The sequence below is a fragment of the Miscanthus floridulus genome, chromosome 7 (genome assembly GCF_019320115.1).
Source record: "Miscanthus floridulus cultivar M001 chromosome 7, ASM1932011v1, whole genome shotgun sequence".
NCBI classification, from domain to species: Eukaryota; Viridiplantae; Streptophyta; class Magnoliopsida; order Poales; family Poaceae; genus Miscanthus; species Miscanthus floridulus.
In genome coordinates, this window is record NC_089586.1 from 213,598 (window position 1) to 232,795 (window position 19,198).

The 19,198-nt window shown below is 54.0% G+C and overlaps 2 protein-coding genes across 2 annotated transcripts; one reads left to right on the top strand and one right to left on the bottom strand.

The window, feature by feature from the left end:
- Positions 1–132: 132 nt before the first annotated feature.
- Positions 133–2,769, top strand: LOC136462296 (uncharacterized). The gene is made up of 4 exons (XM_066461402.1): positions 133–367; positions 456–528; positions 2,282–2,371; positions 2,478–2,769. Exons 1-4 carry the CDS (start codon positions 206–208, stop codon positions 2,540–2,542), a joined length of 390 nt encoding a protein of 129 aa, XP_066317499.1. The 5' UTR covers positions 133–205; the 3' UTR covers positions 2,543–2,769.
- An 8,473-nt stretch (positions 2,770–11,242) lies between these two features.
- On the bottom strand, positions 11,243–12,979 carry LOC136462270 (uncharacterized). Its single transcript, XM_066461384.1, has 3 exons — positions 12,346–12,979; positions 11,461–11,577; positions 11,243–11,382 (listed from the first exon to the last, which is right to left on the bottom strand). Exons 1-3 carry the CDS (start codon positions 12,977–12,979, stop codon positions 11,243–11,245), a joined length of 891 nt encoding a protein of 296 aa, XP_066317481.1.
- Positions 12,980–19,198: the final 6,219 nt, after the last annotated feature.

The following is a 19,198-nucleotide window of genomic DNA, read 5'->3' on the forward strand; positions in this document are numbered from 1 at the left end:
CGGAGTCGCCACGTCACCACGTCTTTCTCGCACGAATCTCCAGGCGACCGGGGTGAGGGGGTTAGGAGAAAGCCGCGTGTCCTTGCACGGATCTTGAGGCAGGTTGGGGGGAGGGTTAAAGCCCAGGCCGAAGGGTTTGCTCGTCTTCCTCTCTCTCCCCTCCTCTCCCGCGGCGGCGCGTGCGAGACCTATCCGCCGCCACGCCATGGCCAAGTACAACGTGGTGCAGAAGAACAAGCGCCAGTGGAAGCAGGACCGCAAGCGCGCCGCGCATGGGGAGCCCGGCACCGGCAAGCTCAAGCAGCGGACCGCGCCCGTCTCCATGTCCGGCAAGCGGAAACGCAAGCTCGAGCGCCGCCTCAACCGGGTAAGTCTGGTGGCTTTTCTTAGCTAGGAGGTCTTTCGTGCGATTGTTTGGCTTCTCTGATGTTTTTTGGTGGGTTATTGCTGTGCAGGAGCAGAAAGAGGCTGCGATGATTAAGGCGCTGGAGAACAATATGGGAGATGTCGACATGGTCTCTGCTGAAGGTGAGAGATTCTAGGGACGATTGCTTGTTTCGATTGAGTTAGATCGGATTTTGGAGAATTGGTGTAGTGGTGATTGCAAAGGATTGACCTAGACTGGCTATTTGGACGGTTAGTAATAATTGCAACAGTTAATGATTGTGTGGTTCGTGTATTTGTAGGATAATTAGTGGCTCTGTAAAGATTTTTAGCAGTCCTGTATCAATCGAAAGTTACACTTGAGGGATAACTGACCGTTTGAGTGTGTAAACTTGACCCTCCATTTGGTGAGCAAATTAGATATTTGGTGACCATTCTCATATTCCTGGCTATTGCATCTTTGGTCATGAAAAAAAAAGTTGTTTGTGCTGTTGACAATTTCCATTGCCTTATGCTTGTTGATGTTTCATTTTGGCATTTGGAAACGAGTTGTGATTTGGGTCATATGCAACTGTGATGCTTGTCTTAGGTCACAGGGTCGCAGCTTCACCAAGTCACCAATAACTCGGATGCCCTGCAATCTTTCCCATGCTGTTGTAACATAATACTGGTTATACCAGCAGAGTACCTGATTTAATGCTAATATATATAAATGTAGCACTGATTGCACTGATGCAACAGTAGTTAGTTGGAGTTGAGACTACAGGACTGATGGCAACATGAGGCACTGTTAATCATGGTGTTAGCTCCACCTATTTATGTTAAGCTTGTCCTTCTAGTAGATTCAAAGACTTGAAAACGTAGGTTTCTGTTTAGTATAGTGTTGCAGATCAGGAAAGTAAGGTGTTTTAGTGTATTGTGCTCAGAGTGCTCTAGATTTGCACCTCTAGGGAAAGTTAGCCTTCTTTGTGTTTGTAACTTTTATTGTCCATTCACATTATAACAGAGAGTATCTATAAAAACATACTGTACCAAACAAAGCTATTCCTGTTTATTGTGATGAAATATATTTCAAGACAGCAACTGCCCCTATCCTTTCAATACAGCTTCTAGTGTTGCATTGTCTGTACTCTGTAGACAGGCTAATCAAATAAGAGAAGCTAAATTATTGGCTGCTAAAGTGTAGTGAAAAATATGCCTACCCATGCTAATATATCTGTTAGTACCTATTGTAGTTTAACTTTTATTGCTGAAGCTTTCGAAGGCTTTGCACCATTATGCAAACAAAGTTAAAACATATGGTTGAACTGTTTGATCTTCTCCAAGAAAAGAGAAGGGAGACGATGCATTGAGAGATTCTTGGTTTCAGGAAATATGCTCGATTTTTGTGTATATCTATTATTTTAATTGGCAGAGATAAACATAAGAGACATGCTTAATATGAATACCGATGAAGAGCTGCCCATCTAATCTCATAGTGGAACTATTTGTACGATCTAATGTCTGCAATAAATTTTAGTCGGCATTTTTGTAGAAAGTTAGCTTCATTTGCCTCTCATTTGTGTCAGATCTATTAGCTTGCTCACAATGTTTTCAACTTCCCGACATTGTTTGATCAGGGATGTGACCATGGTGTACTTTTTATTTTCACAAAGAAAATAGACTTCTAACTTGGGTACCTGGTCTTAGGTTGACCCACTTACGACCTACCTATAGGGAATTCTATTGCTTTCTATTGTTTCTGTCATGCTATTTCAGTGTGTTGCTTGATGTTATTTCCACTTGTGTTTAGCTAGGCAACTTTTTTTTCCCTTTGGACCTTGTGTTAACTTTCCTGAATATTTATCTGATGATTACTGCAACACCATTTCTTACTTTGGTATTTTTTTATTGACAGAGTCTTCTGAAGCTGCAAAGGGCAAGTCTCAAGTGAAGTTCAGTGTGAAGAAAAACTCAAGAATACAGATCAAGAGATTAAAGGGAAAAGGTATCCTGTTGTTCAAATTGTAAATGGTAACACATTCAAACTTCATTTCCTTCTTGGAAATGATAGTATTGCTTGAGGCATGTAATCATGGTGATTCACTCTGCAGGCAGGAAGAAAGCCAAAAATGCAAAACCACCTGCGAAGGAGAAAGTTGATGCCATGGTAGAATGATGGATAAGACTGAATCACTAGAATGATGATATGAGCCTTTGTATGTTTGCTCAGAGCTTGCAGCAAGGATTGCAGGGACTGACCTGACGGAACACTGGAGCGTGAACTGCCTCTTGCATCTACTGCCTGAATGTTCATTAGAAGCTACTTAGGTCTGGTGTTAATGTGTCGAACTTCAAACATGAATCTACCTTTAATAGTGAAGTATGCATGTTTTATTCATGTTCCATATTGTGTTTGTGGAGATGTTTTGTTGTGAATTTGCGGCTGTTGGCTTCTACAGTAAGCAACTACCATAACCCTATGTTTCTCCCTAGCATCGGACGGCAATTGTTGTAGTCAGGCATAACCGATCCGCAGTGATACACAATTGCCTGTTAAACAGTATTCCCGGTTTAGGCAGACGGGAGCATCCCTTGCTGTCCTACATTCTTCTTTTACTTGTGCGCAAGTGCGTGCTGATCTATTTGTCTGAACTTGTTAATAGAACACAGAAGCTTCATGGCTTGCGAATTGCTAATCGAAGCCATTTCATAGCAGATGAATCAAGACTATGAATCATGGTGGAAGCTTGCTGGCTGTTGTGGTCTTGTCAGTAGTCTGTATAAGGTTGCCAAGTGAAATCCTGTGTGTCTGTCAATTTTGGTCTGAATAATTCTGCGTAAAACGATCTTTCTTCTGTAATTCTAGCATCAGTTTAGCTGATAAGATTGCCTAGTGAATTGAAAGTAATCCCCCTGTGCTCTTACAGTCTTACTGCTGCATCCAAATTTGTCCACAACTAAAGAATTTATACATGTTCAGTTACGAAACAAGTAACAGCCATGCTCAGTATACTTAAGCACATTGCCTGACACAAGATTTTCCATTCATTGTTACATCATCACTACATGATACACAAAAAAAAAAAAAAAAAAAAATCAGAGACAGTCACAGGTCCAACATAGCTACTGATCACACCAATCCACTTTCTATGTTCTTACAATCTACAGCTGCCGATCTTTCAAAAAAACTGCAATCTACAGCTGCCGTGCTCCTGCACTCTGCTCGCCGCGCGCTGCCTACGCGTCGGCCTTGAGGACGAGCCCGAGCTGCCGCATGAGGCTGGGATGGCCATACTCCGCGATGCCGTGACGCTGCAGATCCCGTGGGTGGATGGTCTCATCGGGCAGCGCCGCCCTCTCCATCTCCAACAGCTGTCGGCGAAGGTTCGCCCTGTAGAGCAGACCGGGCATGTAGACAGCCTTGGGCGCGGCATGCTGGACGCCTTGGACCTTCTTTGCTTCGGTACTCTGCTGCACCACTTGTGCCGGCTCCGACGGTGGCTGCGCAGACGTGGCAATGGTCTGCTCGGGAGGAACTTGAGCTGGGCGATCAACACACTCGTCGCTGTCGGAGTAGCTTTCGCTAGCAGAGTCGCTGTCCGTGTCGAATCACCGCTGCTGCTTGAGCTCGGCTTGCTGCCGGTTTCGACGATGGGGGACAGGCCGCAGATGTCGATGTACTCCGCTTCCTCCTGCTCCAGAACGACTTCGCCTTTGCTCTCCTCAGCGAGCTTGTCGTCCTTGCTCTCCTCGGCGACCTTGTCGAGTCGCGTCTGATAGAGAATTTAGGATCTAGGAGAGCGGCGGTTGACTTCACTAATTCGGTATAAACATCGTATAGTTTATCGATGTGAAAACCTAGAGAGACCTATACCTTTGGCTTGGCTGAAGAGGATAGAGGAGGAAGAAGCCGTCATGGCAGTGGCGACGCAACGTAGAGCGGTAGGAATCCAAAAGGACAGGCGTGTGGCCGGCGGTGCTTTCCTATCACAGCAGCGCGCCTATGATCGGATAGGGCCTTCTAGGGGTTGTCAGTGGATTAGTGGACGTTAGCCAACCTCGTTCCCTACCTTTCTCTTTTATAGCGCTATGTGACAGAGATCTGCCGACTTAGAAGTCAGTTGAGCGCCCCCCTAATCAGGACGCGGTCAAGGGAGCCCGACTCGATCGTTGGATCGAAGTCGGATGAGATCAATCCTAATATTCTCCCCCATTATCTTATCTTATACTTTAAGCTTAGTCTTAAACTTAAAATACTTAACTTGGCATCCATTTCATTACAGATTAGTGTATAGAGCATGTCTCGTCATAATAGTCAGCACTATTAAATTAACATGCTATAATACATCTTTCTATTTTGAAACAGATCTTTAACTTATTCTAGGCCCTTAGTATCCAGAAATCATAAGCTTTCCCGTAAACCCATGTCGACTGTGTGTTCTTTGAACGCACTGGGTGGTAAGCCTTTGATAAGCGGATCCGCAAGTACTTACTCGGTTCTTATATGCTTAATGCTTTCAAAATGATTCTGGATTTTCTCCTTTACAACATATAACTTAATGCCAATGTGTTTGACAGCACACTTGACCTGTTGTCATATGAGTAAACTACTTTAAATGGTTATTGTTGTTGTCTACCATTGTTAATTCCGAGTACAAATTCCCTTAACCATTTTTGCATGTCCTTGAAGCCTCATAACAAGCTATACTATGTGTATGCATCATTGATGATACAACAACGGTTTTGTCGGGTATCTTAGAATGGGGTACCCCAAGCAAAACATCAAAATTGGTTGCTAAAGTCCCATCCAAAAAGAAAAAGCTAAAAGGTAAGTCGTGGGCCCCTCACCCGCCACGACCAAGCCCACCGGGTCCTCCCCCTCCTCGCCTCGAGCCTCGAGCAGGAGGTCTCGGCATCCTGACGCCAACTCCGCTTCGCGCGAGGCTCCCCAGGGAAGGCCTCGGCAAGGAACGCCGTCTCCGCCCCGCCCGAGGCTCTCCACGGAAGGCCTCGACAGGAAGCGCGTTCTCCGTATCGCGCGAGGCCACTCGCGCGAGGCCTCGGCAAGGAGCCTGATCTCCGTCTCGCGCGAGGCCTCATTCTCCGTGTCGCTCGAGGCCGGCTCGTCCGCGGTCCGTCGCCCCCCGCCTCGGCCGACCCTCCCGACAGCGCGTCACGTCTCATTAATACTTTCAACCACTCCCGCAATCTCAGCCGGACAGCGGCTCAACGTCACAGAATGGCCGACGCGACCCGAAGTCGCATCAGCGCCATACCGGCTGGGACAGGGCACGGCGGGGGTTACCGGCAACTGTGTCCCAGCACTGTGTCCACGATCAGCGCCTGGGACAGGGTATGACGGGGGTTACCGGTAACTGTGTCCCAGCACTGTGTCCACGATCAGCGCCTGGGATAGGGTATGACGGGGGTTACCGGCCACTGTGTCCTAACGCTGCACCCACGACCCGCCGCCTGCTCAAGGCCTCGGCACTGTACACCGGGGCCTCGGCAATCTCGGGGTTCGTGCCTGCCGAGACCCCCCCACCGCAGTACAAGCCTCGGCACCGACCAGGCCTCAGCCTCGCGCACAATCTGTCCATCGGGGTTTGCACGTTCGCCGCCATGTCCGCTCCGAGATATTCCCGGGGCTCCCACGACGCACAGGACCTGATGGGACAACCACGCCGCTTCAGTATTCCAAGGACGGATCGCTCCTACGGCCACGCCGCCACCGGAACGGGCCACAGGGTTCGGACGTGCCACTCCTATTGGCACAACGTTGCATAGTGATACATGTACTGCTCTCGTCCTCCCTTCAACTATAAAAGGAGAGGACTTGTGCCTCTTAGGGGGGGAGGAAAAAGACCGGATAACACATACACACATGCACACATTCCAGCCGCTTGAGAGCAACATCTCAGACGGCCCACTCACACCCTGCCGAGACCTGGGACTAGTTACCTCTCTCCCTTAGCTTGTAACCCCCTACTATGAGCACTTCGGTGCAAGGAATACAAGTTCTATCCCTCAGACTGGACGTAGGGCGCCGATTGCCCGAACCAGTATAAACCTTGTGTCTCTTTGCATCACCATCCGAAATCGGGAGCACGCAGAACAAATTCACTAGTCGGTCGAGGACCCCCCGGTCCGAAACACCGATAGTTGGCGCGCCAGGTAGGGGCGCTGCGTGTCGGTTTCGTCATCCCAGCAGGTTCCGGATGGCAGACCCGGTACGACCATTGCGTCTCGGCACCGTAGTTTAGTTTGGGAGCCTAGAGTTCATGTCTCTAGGGCATGAGTATGACATGGTACTCCTCACTCCTCGAGCCCCGCCGTCCGACGATGAAGTTATGCACCGGCAGCCCAGGCGCAGGCGGCGCCCGGGCGGCCGCTCTCGCCGCGCTCGCCAGGCACGACGCGAGCAGGGCCACCCCGACGCTACGTGAACCCGGGGCGGCACGCCACTCCCCGCCGATATCCTACGACCAGCTGTTGGTACGGGGTCCCTGGCCGGGGACCTGTCTGGCCTGAGCTTGGACAAAGGGAAATCACCGGTGGCTTGCGATGGCGCCTAGTCGTCAAGCTCCGCTCCACCACTCCCCGAAGAACCGACCCCGGCGGAGCAGAATCTGGCAACGGCACCATCCTCATACCCCTTTGGGTTGAGAAATGCCGCCGCTTCTTACGCCTACATATACGCTGCCACTCACGAGGATCCCTTAGAGCGCTGAGGATCAGCGCCACCCTCGACGTCAAATAGGAAGCCGTGCTCATCGACTTTCTCCGTGCGAACACCGACATATTCGCATAGAGTCCCTCGGACATGCCAGGCATACCAAGGGAGGTCGCCGAGCACGCCCTGGACATTCGGGCCGGATCTAGACCGGCGAGGCAACGCCTGCGCCGCTTCGACGAAGAAAAGCGCAGGGCCATCGGAGAGGAGGTACAGAAACTCTTGGCGGCCGGGTTCATCAAGGAAGTGTCCCACCCAGAGTGGTTGGCTAACCCCGTTTTAGTCAAGAAGAAAAATGGGAAATGGAGGATGTGTGTAGACTACACTAGTCTGAACAAAGCCTGTCCAAAGGTCCCCTTCCCATTACCTCGAATCGATCAAATCATTGATTCCACCGCAGGATATGAGACCCTATCTTTCCTTGATGCGTACTCTGGTTACCATCAGATCAAGATGAAAGAGTCCGACCAGCTCGCGACTTCTTTCATCACACCGTTTGGCATGTACTGCTACGTGACGATGCCCTTCGACCTCAGAAACGCGGGTGCCACGTACCAGCGATGCATGACCCAGGTTTTTGGTGACAACATCGGGCAGACCGTCGAGGCCTACGTAGATGACATTGTGGTCAAAACCAGAAAGGCTGAGAATCTCGTGAATGACTTGAGGGTAACCTTCAAATGCCTTAGAGAGAAGGGCATCAAGCTCAATTCCAAGAAGTGTGTGTTCGGGGTCCCTCGAGGCATGCTCTTAGGATTCATAGTCTCGAAACGCGGCATTGAGGCCAACCCAGAGAAGGTCTTGGCTATAACCAGCATGGGACCAATCAGAGACCTCAAGGGAGTACAGAGGGTCATGGGATGCCTTGTGGCCCTGAGCCGCTTCATCTCGCGCCTCGACGAAAAAGGTTTGCCTCTATACCGACTCTTGAGAAAATCCGAGCGTTTTTCTTGGACCCCCAAGGCCGAGGAAGCCCTTGACAGACTCAAGAGGCTGCTCACCAATCCTCCCGTTCCGATGCCCCCGGCCATGGACGAGGTCCTCATACTCTACGTCGCCGCAACAACCCAAGTGGCCAGCGCCGCCATAGTAGTAGAGAGGCAGGAAGAAGGACATACTCTGCCTACCCAATGACCTATCTATTTCATCAGCGAGGTGCTCTCCGAGACCAAAGTGCGCTACCCCCACATCCAGAAGCTAGTCTACGCCGTGGTCCTGGCCTGGCGCAAACTGCGCCACTACTTTGAGTCGCACCCAGTGACTGTGGTATCATCCTTCCTCCTAGGCGAGATAGTTCATAACCGGGAGGCCTCGAGCAGGATATCCAAGTGGGCTGTCGAGCTCATGGGGGAAACATTGACCTTTGCGCCTCGAAAAGCGATCAAGTCTTAGGTCTTGGCCGATTTCGTGGCTGAATGGACAGATACCCAACTACCACCTGCTCAAATTCAGATGGAGTGCTGGACCCTGTACTTTGACGGATCCCTAATGAAGACCGGGGTAGGTGTGGGTCTGCTCTTCATTTCGCCCCTCGGAGTACACATGCACTACATGGTGCGGCTCCACTTCGCCGCCTCCAATAACGTGGCCGAATACGAGGCCCTCGTTAATGGCTTACAAGTCGCCATCAAGCTTGGGGCACGGTGCCTTGATGTCCGAGGCGACTCACGGCTCATCATAGATCAGGTGATGAAGGAGTCAAACTGCCTTGACCCTAAAATGGAGGCTTACTGCAAAATGGTACGATGCCTAGAAGACAAGTTCGATGGTCTCAAACTAAATCACGTCGCACGAAAGTATAACGAGGCCGCCGATGAGCTGGCAAAGATGGCCTCGGCATGGGCCCCGGTCCCCCCAAATGTCTTCGCCAGAGACCTTCACAAACCTTCCATCGGCTGCACCTCGACAGCAGAGGAGGGCCCACCTGGGGAACCCATGGCAAAGCCCGATGCCCCCTCTGCTGCCAAGACCCTCTCGGCCGAGCCCGAGATCATGGAAGTCAACGCCGAACCTCCGCAGACTGATCAGGACGCGGATTGGCAAGTCCCGTTCCTCGATTGGCTTGATCGGGGGGAGCTTCCCGACGACCGAACTAAAGCACGATGGCTTGCGCGCCGAGCCAAGACCTACGCCCTCTATAATGGCGAATTATACAGGCGAAGTCCCTCAGGTGTCCTTCAACAATGCATCAGTTCCGAGGCGGGCCAAACCCTGCTTTGGGACTTACACGCAGGCACCTACGGGCACCATGTGGCGCCTCGGACGCTCGTAGGGAACGCTTTCCGCCAAGGGTTCTACTGGCCGACGGCGGTCGCCGACGCTACCCAGCTAGTACACTCTTGCGAAGGATGCCAGTACTATGCTCGGCAGACACATCTCCCGGCCCTGGCCTTGCAGACCATCCCCATCACATGGCTGTTTGCTGTGTGGGGGCTCGACATGGTCGGGCCTCTGCAAAAGGCCCCCGGGGGCTACACCCATCTACTGGTATCCATCGACAAGTTCTCTAAATGGATCGAGGCCCGTCCGATCAATCGAATCAAATCCGAGCAGGCAGTGCTGTTCTTCACTGACATTATCCACCGGTTTGGGGTCCCCAACACCATCATCACCGACAACGGGACGTAGTTCACCGGCAAAAAGTTCCTGATGTTTTGCGACGACCACCACATCCGTGTGGCCTGGTCGGCCGTAGGACACCTAAGGACCAACGGCCAAGTAGAGCGTGCCAACGACATGATCCTACAAGGCCTCAAGCCACGAATTCACAACCGGTTGAAAAAGTTTGGCAAGAAATGGCTCGCCGAACTCCCGTCGGTCATCTGGAGCCTGAGAAACACTCCAAGCCAAGCCACGAGGTTCACGCCTTTCTTCCTAGTCTATGGGGCCGAAGCCATCCTCCCCACCGACCTGGAATATGGTTCCCCGAGGCTGCAAGCCTATAACGAACAAAGTAACCGCACAACCCGAGAGGACGCCCTCGATCAGCTGGAGGAAGCCCGAGACGTCACGCTACTACACTCAGCCAAGTATCAGCAGAGCCTGTGGCGCTATCAGGCCCGACGCGTCCGAGGCCGAGACCTGAAGGTAGGCGACCTGGTGTTGAGGCTAGCACAGAGCAACAAGGGTCGCCACAAGCTGACCCCGCCATGGGAAGGACCGTACATCATTACCCAAGTCCTGAAGCCCGGGACCTACAAGCTGGCCAACGAAAAGGGCGAAATCTTCACCAACGCTTGGAACATAGAACAGCTACGTCACTTTTATCCCTAAATTTCCAAGCATTGTATATGTCGTTTCTCGAAATACAATTAAAAAGCACTCTTTAGTTGGTCTTTACTTTTCGAGAAACCCCCTGAGCCCACCGTAGGTCTCGGCAGTACAATAAACACAACAAGGGAGACCCGGCTCTGCCTCAGCAGAACCAAGCCTCCCTCGGGGGCTAGATGGGGGACTCCCCCTAGGTCCCACACACCATTTTTAGTTGCTTTTTGAAAAAATTCCTACGCCAAGTCTCTAGCAGGTTCTGACGAATCATTTGTAAAGACTCACCGGACCAAGGTCCATTTCCTAAGCAAGAGGCCGGTAGAGTCACGAGACGGCCTACGCCCCCAGGCTATGGCACTCCCTCACTACCTCTCGCTCAAGGGACGGCTTAGGCCCCACAGGGGTGTTTTGCAAACGAAATCTGATCAGAAGCAACAGAGGGCAAAGGCTCGGAAATATGAGAAAAACAACTAAGAAACACAAATACGTCAGAAATAAAGGCCTCGACGGCCACAAACGCTATGATACAAAAATAACCCCTATTCTATCTTTACATAGCCCTCGGGGCCCAGATTATGGCTCAGGGCCTCCAGCACCGGCAGATGGCAGGGGAGGAACCACCTCGTCTTCAAAGAGCGTCGCCAGCGCCATGCCAGGGCCTTCCGCCGCCTCCAGCAGCTTCGCGACCGCTGCGTGGGCCTCCTCGTCATCATCAGGTAGAACATAGCCATCATTGATGGTCGGAAGGTCGACGCTAAGGTAGTGAGAGGAGATGACGGCCATCGCTCGCTTGACACCCGTGTGCAGCGCCCCTCGAAGCTGCTCGCGCATCTGGCTGCTCAGCGCAATCAAGCGGCTCCCAAGGGAGCTGCCCGACTAAACCCCCTCGACCTCTAGGGCCTCGTAGGTAAAAAGGGCAGCACACTTTAGTGCCTCGTGCTCCCCGATCTCGGTCTTGAGCACCGTCTGCACCGTGCTAGAAGCCTCGGTGGCCCGAATGATCTCCGCCTCAGACTCTGCACCACAAAAAATGGAATAAGGTCGAGCCAGAGAAGAAACAACCTAAGCTAGGGACGGAAGCCCACGGAGCTCACCCTTAGCCTTCAGCTCCCAGCGTCGAGTCTCGGCCTGATAGGCCTTGGCTTTCTCCTCCAACCGCTGGGCCTCGACCCGAGAGGCCTCGGCCGCCCTGGAAGCTTCACTCCCCAGCTCTGCGTCATACAAGGAAGTTAGGGAGCGGACATAAGAGGAAGAAAACAAAACAAGGGGACTCAAACTCACCCTCGACTATCCCCCTCAAAACCACAGCCTTGATTTGCGAGGCCTCAACCGCAGCAAGGGCCTCGTTCAGAGCGCCTTTGGTCAGCCGGTGCGCACTCTCCTCTGCCCCTAGCTGCCCGACGAGGGCCTTGCCCGAGGCCATCGCTTCTTCAGCTCGGGATCTGAAGGCATCCCGATCGCTGATGGCGCAGGTAAGCTCCTCCTCTAGCTCCTTGATCCACACCGCCAAGGGAGCGAGCTACGTCTGGGCTGTGGCCGCCTCGACCTTCACATCGGCACAGCGAAGGCGAAGGTCCTCCACCTCCGCGCTTCGTGCCGACAGAAGCTCGTTAGCATCGGCAAGAAGGCCCCTCTGCCTCTGAAGCTGGTCCCAGATTCCCCTCTCCCACCGGAGGAAGACCGACTTCCCGAGGGACTGGGTCTCGAGCTCCTGAGGAGGCAGAGCAGAGGTCGTCGATTGCGACAAAACCAAGGAAAGAATAACGTCGCGCGAGAAAGGAAAACACGAACCTGGGTGACTCCGGGCAGTTCGTCGGCCACCACGGACAGCACCGTCCATAGCGACCGCTCTGCCAGCTCGCGGTACTGCTCGAAGGTACTCCAGCGCCCGCCCTCGACCGTGTCCTCGAGGGCGAACAGAGGCTCCCCCTCAGGGTCGTCCTGGCTCCGCCACAGTACCCGCGGGTGATCCCACCCACGGGGCTCGGGTCGCACCCGCACGAGGGCCAAGCTTCCCTCGTCTAGGAGCGGCGTCGGCTGCTCCACAGCATTGGTCTCCTCGGCGCCGACCACCTCCCGCGCCCGAGAAGTGTCGTCAGAGGAGATCGGATAGACCTCCGCCTCTCGGGCACTCTCCCGCAACAACGGCGGGCCCTGAGCCAAGGGCACGGCCGAGGCCTCCGCCGCCTGCATCTTTGCCTCCTGCACAGACGACCTCGCTGCCATCACGACGGCTGCGGTGACCTCGGGGGCTCCGGCCTCTGCAATCACGGCCTCGGTGGTCTCGGGGGCTCCGGCCTCCGTCATTGTGGCCTCGACAGACGCAGAAACGCCGACCACGGACACTGCGGTCTCGGTGGTCATGGGCGTAGGGGCCTCCTTCGCCTCAGCCCCAGAGGCCCCGGGAGCCTCGGCAACAAAGGGTACGATGGCCCCATCCGACCGTGTAGGGGCCGCCTCGGCAACCCCTCCTTGGGCGACCGGTTCCTTTGGGTCGACCCTCGCCGACGCCACGCCGCGTTGGATGGCAGCTTGCGCCTCCGCCACCCAGTGGGCAGAGGAGCTAGGGCTCGCCTTAAGCGCCTTAAGGGGCGCCAAGGGGAGGTCGTCCATAGGCCGTTTCCGACTAAAGAAAATTAACCTACAGGGTCAGCGCGAGACCAAAAAGGTGAACGGAAGACACCATAACCCAGCCAAAAATACACTTACTTTGAACAGGGTAGCCCCAGCTTCGCCACAGCAAACCTCATCCGTGACGGCGGAGGTGGCGGCGGTGGCGTCGCATCTGTATCCATCGGCGCCGGTCGGTCCTTAGCGGACCCCGATGCCCCTTCGGTCCTCTATGGGGCTGGTGGCGTCCTCCACCGCCACCGGCTCCGCCGCGACTGCCGAGCTTACCAGGCTGACGGCGCATTTGCCTAACGCCCGCGCCTCAGGCATGTCGGCCTCGGCCCCGGAGGGGGGCACCGCCGGCCCCGGGTCTGCTTCTCCTCCCCTTCCCGGCGGTGCCGGGCTGCTTGCCAACGCCCCGGGCGCCACCTCCACGATGTCAGGAAGGTGGTCTAGGGGGCCTCACCCTACCTCGCCCTTGTCGTTCCCGTCCGAGGCCTCCGTCGACAACGACGTCGACGGGGATTCCTCCAACGAGAGACCATCCTTCCATTGCTGATGGCGGCGCTTATCCAGCGCCTCGCGCGCAAGGATGTGCTTCGTACGCTTCGCCGCCTTAGCATCCTTCCGCTTCTTCTGCGCGTCGGCATGAGCGCGGTTGATCGCTCGCTGCCCCGCGTCCTCGGGAACGGGCGGCGAGGAGGAGCGCACGTCCCTCATCCCCTAAAGAAACGACAAATGCTCATAAGGAAACAAGGGATAAAGGGAGATTGAGGAGGTTCAGAGGCTACAGCGGCACTTGACTTACCAGTGAAAGGAACCCCCGTGACGGTCGCATCACGAAGGGGGTGAGGTTGCCGCCCCTCAACTTCGCATCTACCGTCTCTCCCACCCGACGATGAATTTCCTCGTCGGAGAGGGCAGAGGAAGACATCCAGGTGCCTTCGACGGGCTCACCTGGCCTCATCTCGAACAACTGCCGCCGCCAAGCCATCAGCGGCAGCATCCTCCGGCGGTGGAAGGCGGCCACGACCATAGCGACGGTGAGGCCATGGCCCCACAGCCTCGCCAGCCCCTCCAGGAGCGGCTCTAGCTTGGGCTGGTTGACCTTCGGGACACCCCACTTCCATTTCTCCTGGGCAACTGCCCACGATCCGCCCAGTATAAGGGGGAAGCCCTCCATCGTCGTTGTAGAGGTAGAACCAACTCATGTACCATCGGCGGTTGGAGGACACGAGTTGGGCTGGGATGTAGAGGTGCAGGCGGTCCTGACGCACTTGGAGAGTGCAGCCTCCGACCCTCGATGCCTTCCTCTTGCCCGACGTGCCTATCGGCTTGGTAGTATGCCTCGCCCAGAATAGGTGGAGCCACAAATCCCAATGGGGAGCGATCCCCAAATACCCCTAGCAGACGGCAACAAAGATAGCCGCCTGAGCGATGGAGTTGGGATTAAAATTATGGAGCTCCACGCCGTAGTAGTGTGGGAGCGCTCGCATGAATCGGTCCGCTAGAACGCTGAGGCCACGCTCGTGGAAGGATACGAAGCTCACGACATAGCCGTCGCGGGGCCTCGGCTCCAGCTCGCCGTACAGAGCAATCCACTCCCGCCTACTAGGGTCGGTCACCGGGCAGAGGAGTCCACCGTCGACAAGCGACTAGAGCATCTCCTCGATGACGTCCGATGGATCCCAAGGGTCCGCCTCGACAACGACAACGTTGCCGGCCATGAGTGCGATGGAGGAATCAGGCGCGGTGGTGAGTTTTTCTCTCTCCCTCCACGCTCTCGCTTTTTTCTCGCTTTCTCCCTAGGCTCGCTCTTCTCTCCTCTTCTTCTCGGCATCCGCTGCTCTGGTGATGGCTCGACGGAGGTGGCAGGCAAGGTAAGACAAGGAGGGGCAAGACTCTTTGGGTATTTATGCAGGGAGGAGGCGAAACGAACGAGCGATGAAATCGGGGAGGTTTTCCCCGTCTGACATGGTTAACCACGAGCCGATTTCGGCGGCCCATGCGCCCACATCTCCTGCATTAAATGCGAGGACAGTTACATCCCATCCATCGCGTCGTGCTCGGCCACTATGGCAGCAGGCGTCGTTTCACCTCCCCATGAAACCGCCTCAAAAGACATGCCACCCGCGGCCGAGCCAATAGGGAAGATATTTCCCGCGGCCTGTTCCTTTCATAGGAAGGAACCGGGCTCTGAGCCTATTACGATCCAGGGGTTCGAAGGCTGGACCCCAAAGGGTTTTGACAGCCGCCCTAGGATAACGAAGTCAGGGGCGACTGCGGGCGAGCCTGTACGGGGCCGAGACCCAAGCGAGCGAAACGCTTGGGATGCCCAAAGTCGTGTCCGAGACCGGCTGGAAAGTATCCGAATGGGATCCCACCGTAGGGAGGCACCGAGCCACCGAGGCCCAACGAACGGCCTCGGCACCCACTAGAGAAATCCTCTGGTACTCTTGGAGTATGTCTCTGGACTGCTAGCTGTCCCCTAACGAACAGGGTTCGGACCTCCACTCGGACTACCCGATAACAGCTCATCGGAAGTGCCACCGCTCGTGCCCATCGAGGGTAGCGAGGCACATTCCACCCCTCCTTTCGAGCGAAAAGGAAGCGCGAGGGTCACATAAAAAGTTAGGGGAACCCCTGACGGCCTTCTCGCCCTATGCAGAGGCTAGGGGCTCCTCCTGCAAATATGCCGAGACCCCACATTCTGGGCTCGCACCCAAAGGGGCCTCGGCAAACAAACCCTCACGCGTGAGGGGCGTATAAAAAGTCAGGAGAATTTCCGACGGCCCTCTCACACAGAGGCTAGGGGCTCTTCCTGCAACCTTGCCGAGACCAGAATGGGCTCGGCAAACTAACCCTCCGTCCGAACGAAAAGGACATGTGAAGATCAGATGAAAGGGCCAGAACACCCAAGACAAAGACAAACAGCCCAAAACCGCGCTAGAGGTTTCGCTACAAACACGATAAAAGGGCGCCGAGCCTGTTACGGTCCAGGGGTTCGAAGGTTGGGCCTCCAAAAGGCTTCGACAGCCGCCCCAGGGCAATAGAGTCAGGGACAACATCGGGACGAGCCTACGAATGGCCTAGGCCCGAGCGAACGGTCGCTCGGGGCGTCCTAAGTCGTATCCGAGACCGGCGGGGAAGTATCCGAATGGGATCCCACCGTAGGGAGGCACCGAGCCACCGAGGCCCGTGAACGGCCTCGGCACCCACTAGAGAAACCCCCTGATACTCTTGGAGTGCGTCTCTAGACCACTAGCCGACCCCCAGCGAACGGGGCTCGGGCCTCCACTCGGACTACCCGCTAACAGCTCACCGAAAGTGTCCACGCTCGCGCCCATCGAGGGTAGCCTGGCACATTCCACCCCTCCTCCCGAGCGAAAGGAAGCGTGAGGGTCATACCCAAAGTCAGGGGCCCCCTGACGAACCTCTCGCCCCGCGCGGAGGCTAGAGGGCTTTTCTTCTGCAGCCTCGCCAAGACCCCCGCAACCCGAACTTGCGCTTGGGGGCTCGGCAAATGCAATAAGAACTACTCGTTCAGACATGGAAATAAAGAAAGCCCCTGGAGGAGTAACTCCACTCCCCTAGGGGCTCGGGGGCTACACCTGGCGGGTGCGCTCGCGCGCACCCATCAGAACCTCAAAAAAATAAACCCTAATTCTTACGGGGCAGGTATGAACCAAGCCTCAGCAAACCCTTAGGGGGAGTGCACGCACTCCCCCTGAGGCTTGGGGGCTACTGTCGGGTATCTTAGAATAGGGTACCCCAAGCAAAACATCAAAATGGGTTGCTAAAGTCCCATCCAAAAAGAAAAAAAGCTAAACGGTAAGTCGTGGGCCCCTCACCCGCCACGACCAAGCCCACCGGGTCCTCCCCCTCCTCGCCTCGAGCCTCGAGCAGGAGGTCTCAGCATCCTGACGCCAACTCCGCTTCGCGCGAGGCTCCCTAGGGAAGGCCTCAGCAAGGAACGCCATCTCCGCCCTGCCCGAGGCTCTCCACGGAAGGCCTCGGTAGGAAGCACGTTCTACGTATCGCGCGAGGCCTCTCGCGTGAGGCCTCAGCAAGGAGCCTGATCTCCATCTCGCGCGAGGCCTCATTCTCCGTGTCGCTCGAGGCCGGCTCGTCCATGGTCCGTCACCCCCCGCCTCGGCCGACCCTCCCGACAGCGCGTCATGTCTCATTAATACTTTCAACCACTCCCGCAATCTCAGCCGGACAATGGCTCAATGTCACAGAATGGCCAACGCGACCCAAAGTCGCATCAGCGCCATACCGGCTGGGACACGGCACGGCGGGGGTTACCGGCAACTGTGTCCCAGCACTGTGTCCATGATCAGCGCCTGGGATAGGGTATGATGGGGGTTACCGGTAACTGTGTCCCAGCACTGTGTCCACGATCAGCGCTTGGGACAGGGTATGACGGGGGTTATCGGCCACTGTGTCCTAACGCTGCACCCACAACCCGCCGCTCGCTCAAGGCCTCGGCACTGTACAACCGGGGCCTTGGCAATCTCGGGGTCGTGCCTGTCGAGACCCCCCCTACCGCAGTACAAGCCTCGGCACCGACCAGGCCTCAGCCTCGCACACAATCTGTCCACCGGGGTTTGCACGTTCGCTGCCACGTCCGCTCCGAGACATTCCCGGGGCTCCCACGACGCACAGGACCTGATGGGACAACCACGCCGCTTCAGTATTCCAAGGACAGATCGCTCCTAGGCCACGCGCCACCGAAACGGGCCACTGGGTTCGGACGTGCCACTCCTATTGGCACGACGTCGCATAGTGATATATGTACTGCCCTCGTCCTCCCTTCAACTATAAAAGGAGAGGACTTGGGCCTCTTAGGGGGGAGGAAAAAGACCGGATAACACATACACACACGCACACATTCCAGCCGCTTGAGAGCAACGTCTCAGACGGCCCACTCACACCCTGCCGAGACCTGGGACTAGTTCCCTCTCTCCCTTAGCTTGTAACCCCCTACTATGAGCACTTCGGTGCAAGGAATACAAGTTCTATCCCTCAGACTGGACGTAGGGCGCCGATTGCCCAAACCAGTATAAACCTTGTGTCTCTTTGCATCACCATTTGAAATCAGGAGCACGCAGAACAAATTCACTAGTCGGTCGAGGACCCCCCGGTCCGAAACACGACAGGTTTTTTTTGGAGCTTTTCCATAATAAAACTCCAACCGTGAGTGTTAGCAACTACTATAGATTTCACTACACATCTCGCCGAAGTTTAACATTTGTACCAACAACTATTTGAGAGTACTTGTTCTGTCTTACTCAGCATGAGGCCTATAATACTTCGTAAAGTTGCAAGACATTCTTAACTCTATTCCAGTGATCTATATCTGGACTGAACTTCTACCAAAACATCCCGGATATGTAAGTTATGTCAGGGTAAATTCTTACTTGTACACTCATTAAACTTTCAACAGCTGAAGCATATGGAACCATATTCATTTGATCGATCTCATATTGGTTTCTGGAACACTGAAGGTTTCCAAATCTATTACCCTTGACTATAGGAGCAGGCGTAGGTTTACTCGCATGCATACTTTATTTCTTTAGAATCTTTTCTAAGTATGCCTTTGCGATAGTCCTAATATCACTTTTCTTCTATCTTGGTGAATTTCAATTTCTATAACTAATGAAGCTTCATCAAGATCATTCATATTAAAACTTGAGGACAAGAACTTCTTCTCCAATAGCAGATTAACATCACTGCTAGTGAGTAGGATGTCATCTATACACAGGACGTGGAAAATGAATTTTTTATTCTTGAACTTTACATAAACGCTATTGTCCTTCTCATTATCTTTAAACCCAAACTTTCTTATTGTTTCATCAACTTCAAACACTACTGTCTAGAGGCTTGTTTTAACCCATAAATGGATTTCTACAGACGATATCCCATACGTTCTTTTGCTTCCATGACAAAACCTTTGGGTTGTGCCATGTAAACGTTTTCATATAAATCCCCATTAAGGAATGTCATCTTTATATCCATCTGATGTAACTCTAAATCGTAATGTGCTACTAACGCCATTATGATTCTAAAAAAATCCTTGCATAAGATTAGAGAAAAAAACTCACATTATAATCTATTCATTCTCTTTGCGTAAAGCCTTTTGCTACAAGTCGTGCTTTATATCTTTTCATATTTCCTTTGGAGTCATATTTTGTCTTGTAGACCCATTTACAGCCTACC

Excerpts from the sequence above, each read along its gene's own strand:
- LOC136462270 (XM_066461384.1), bottom strand. The coding sequence starts at position 12,979 with ATGGACGACCTCCCCTTGGCGCCCCTTAAGGCGCTTAAGGCGAGCCCT. Across the intron at positions 11,578-12,345 it reads GCGGGTGCGACCCGAGCCCC|AGCTGGGGAGTGAAGCTTCC; the intron begins GTGGGTGGGATC and ends TGTATGACGCAG. Across the intron at positions 11,383-11,460 it reads CTGGGAGCTGAAGGCTAAGG|AGTCTGAGGCGGAGATCATT; the intron begins GTGAGCTCCGTG and ends TTTGTGGTGCAG.
- LOC136462296 (XM_066461402.1), top strand. The coding sequence starts at position 206 with ATGGCCAAGTACAACGTGGTGCAGAAGAACAAGCGCCAGTGGAAGCAG. Across the intron at positions 368-455 it reads TCGAGCGCCGCCTCAACCGG|GAGCAGAAAGAGGCTGCGAT; the intron begins GTAAGTCTGGTG and ends ATTGCTGTGCAG. Across the intron at positions 2,372-2,477 it reads CAAGAGATTAAAGGGAAAAG|GCAGGAAGAAAGCCAAAAAT; the intron begins GTATCCTGTTGT and ends TTCACTCTGCAG.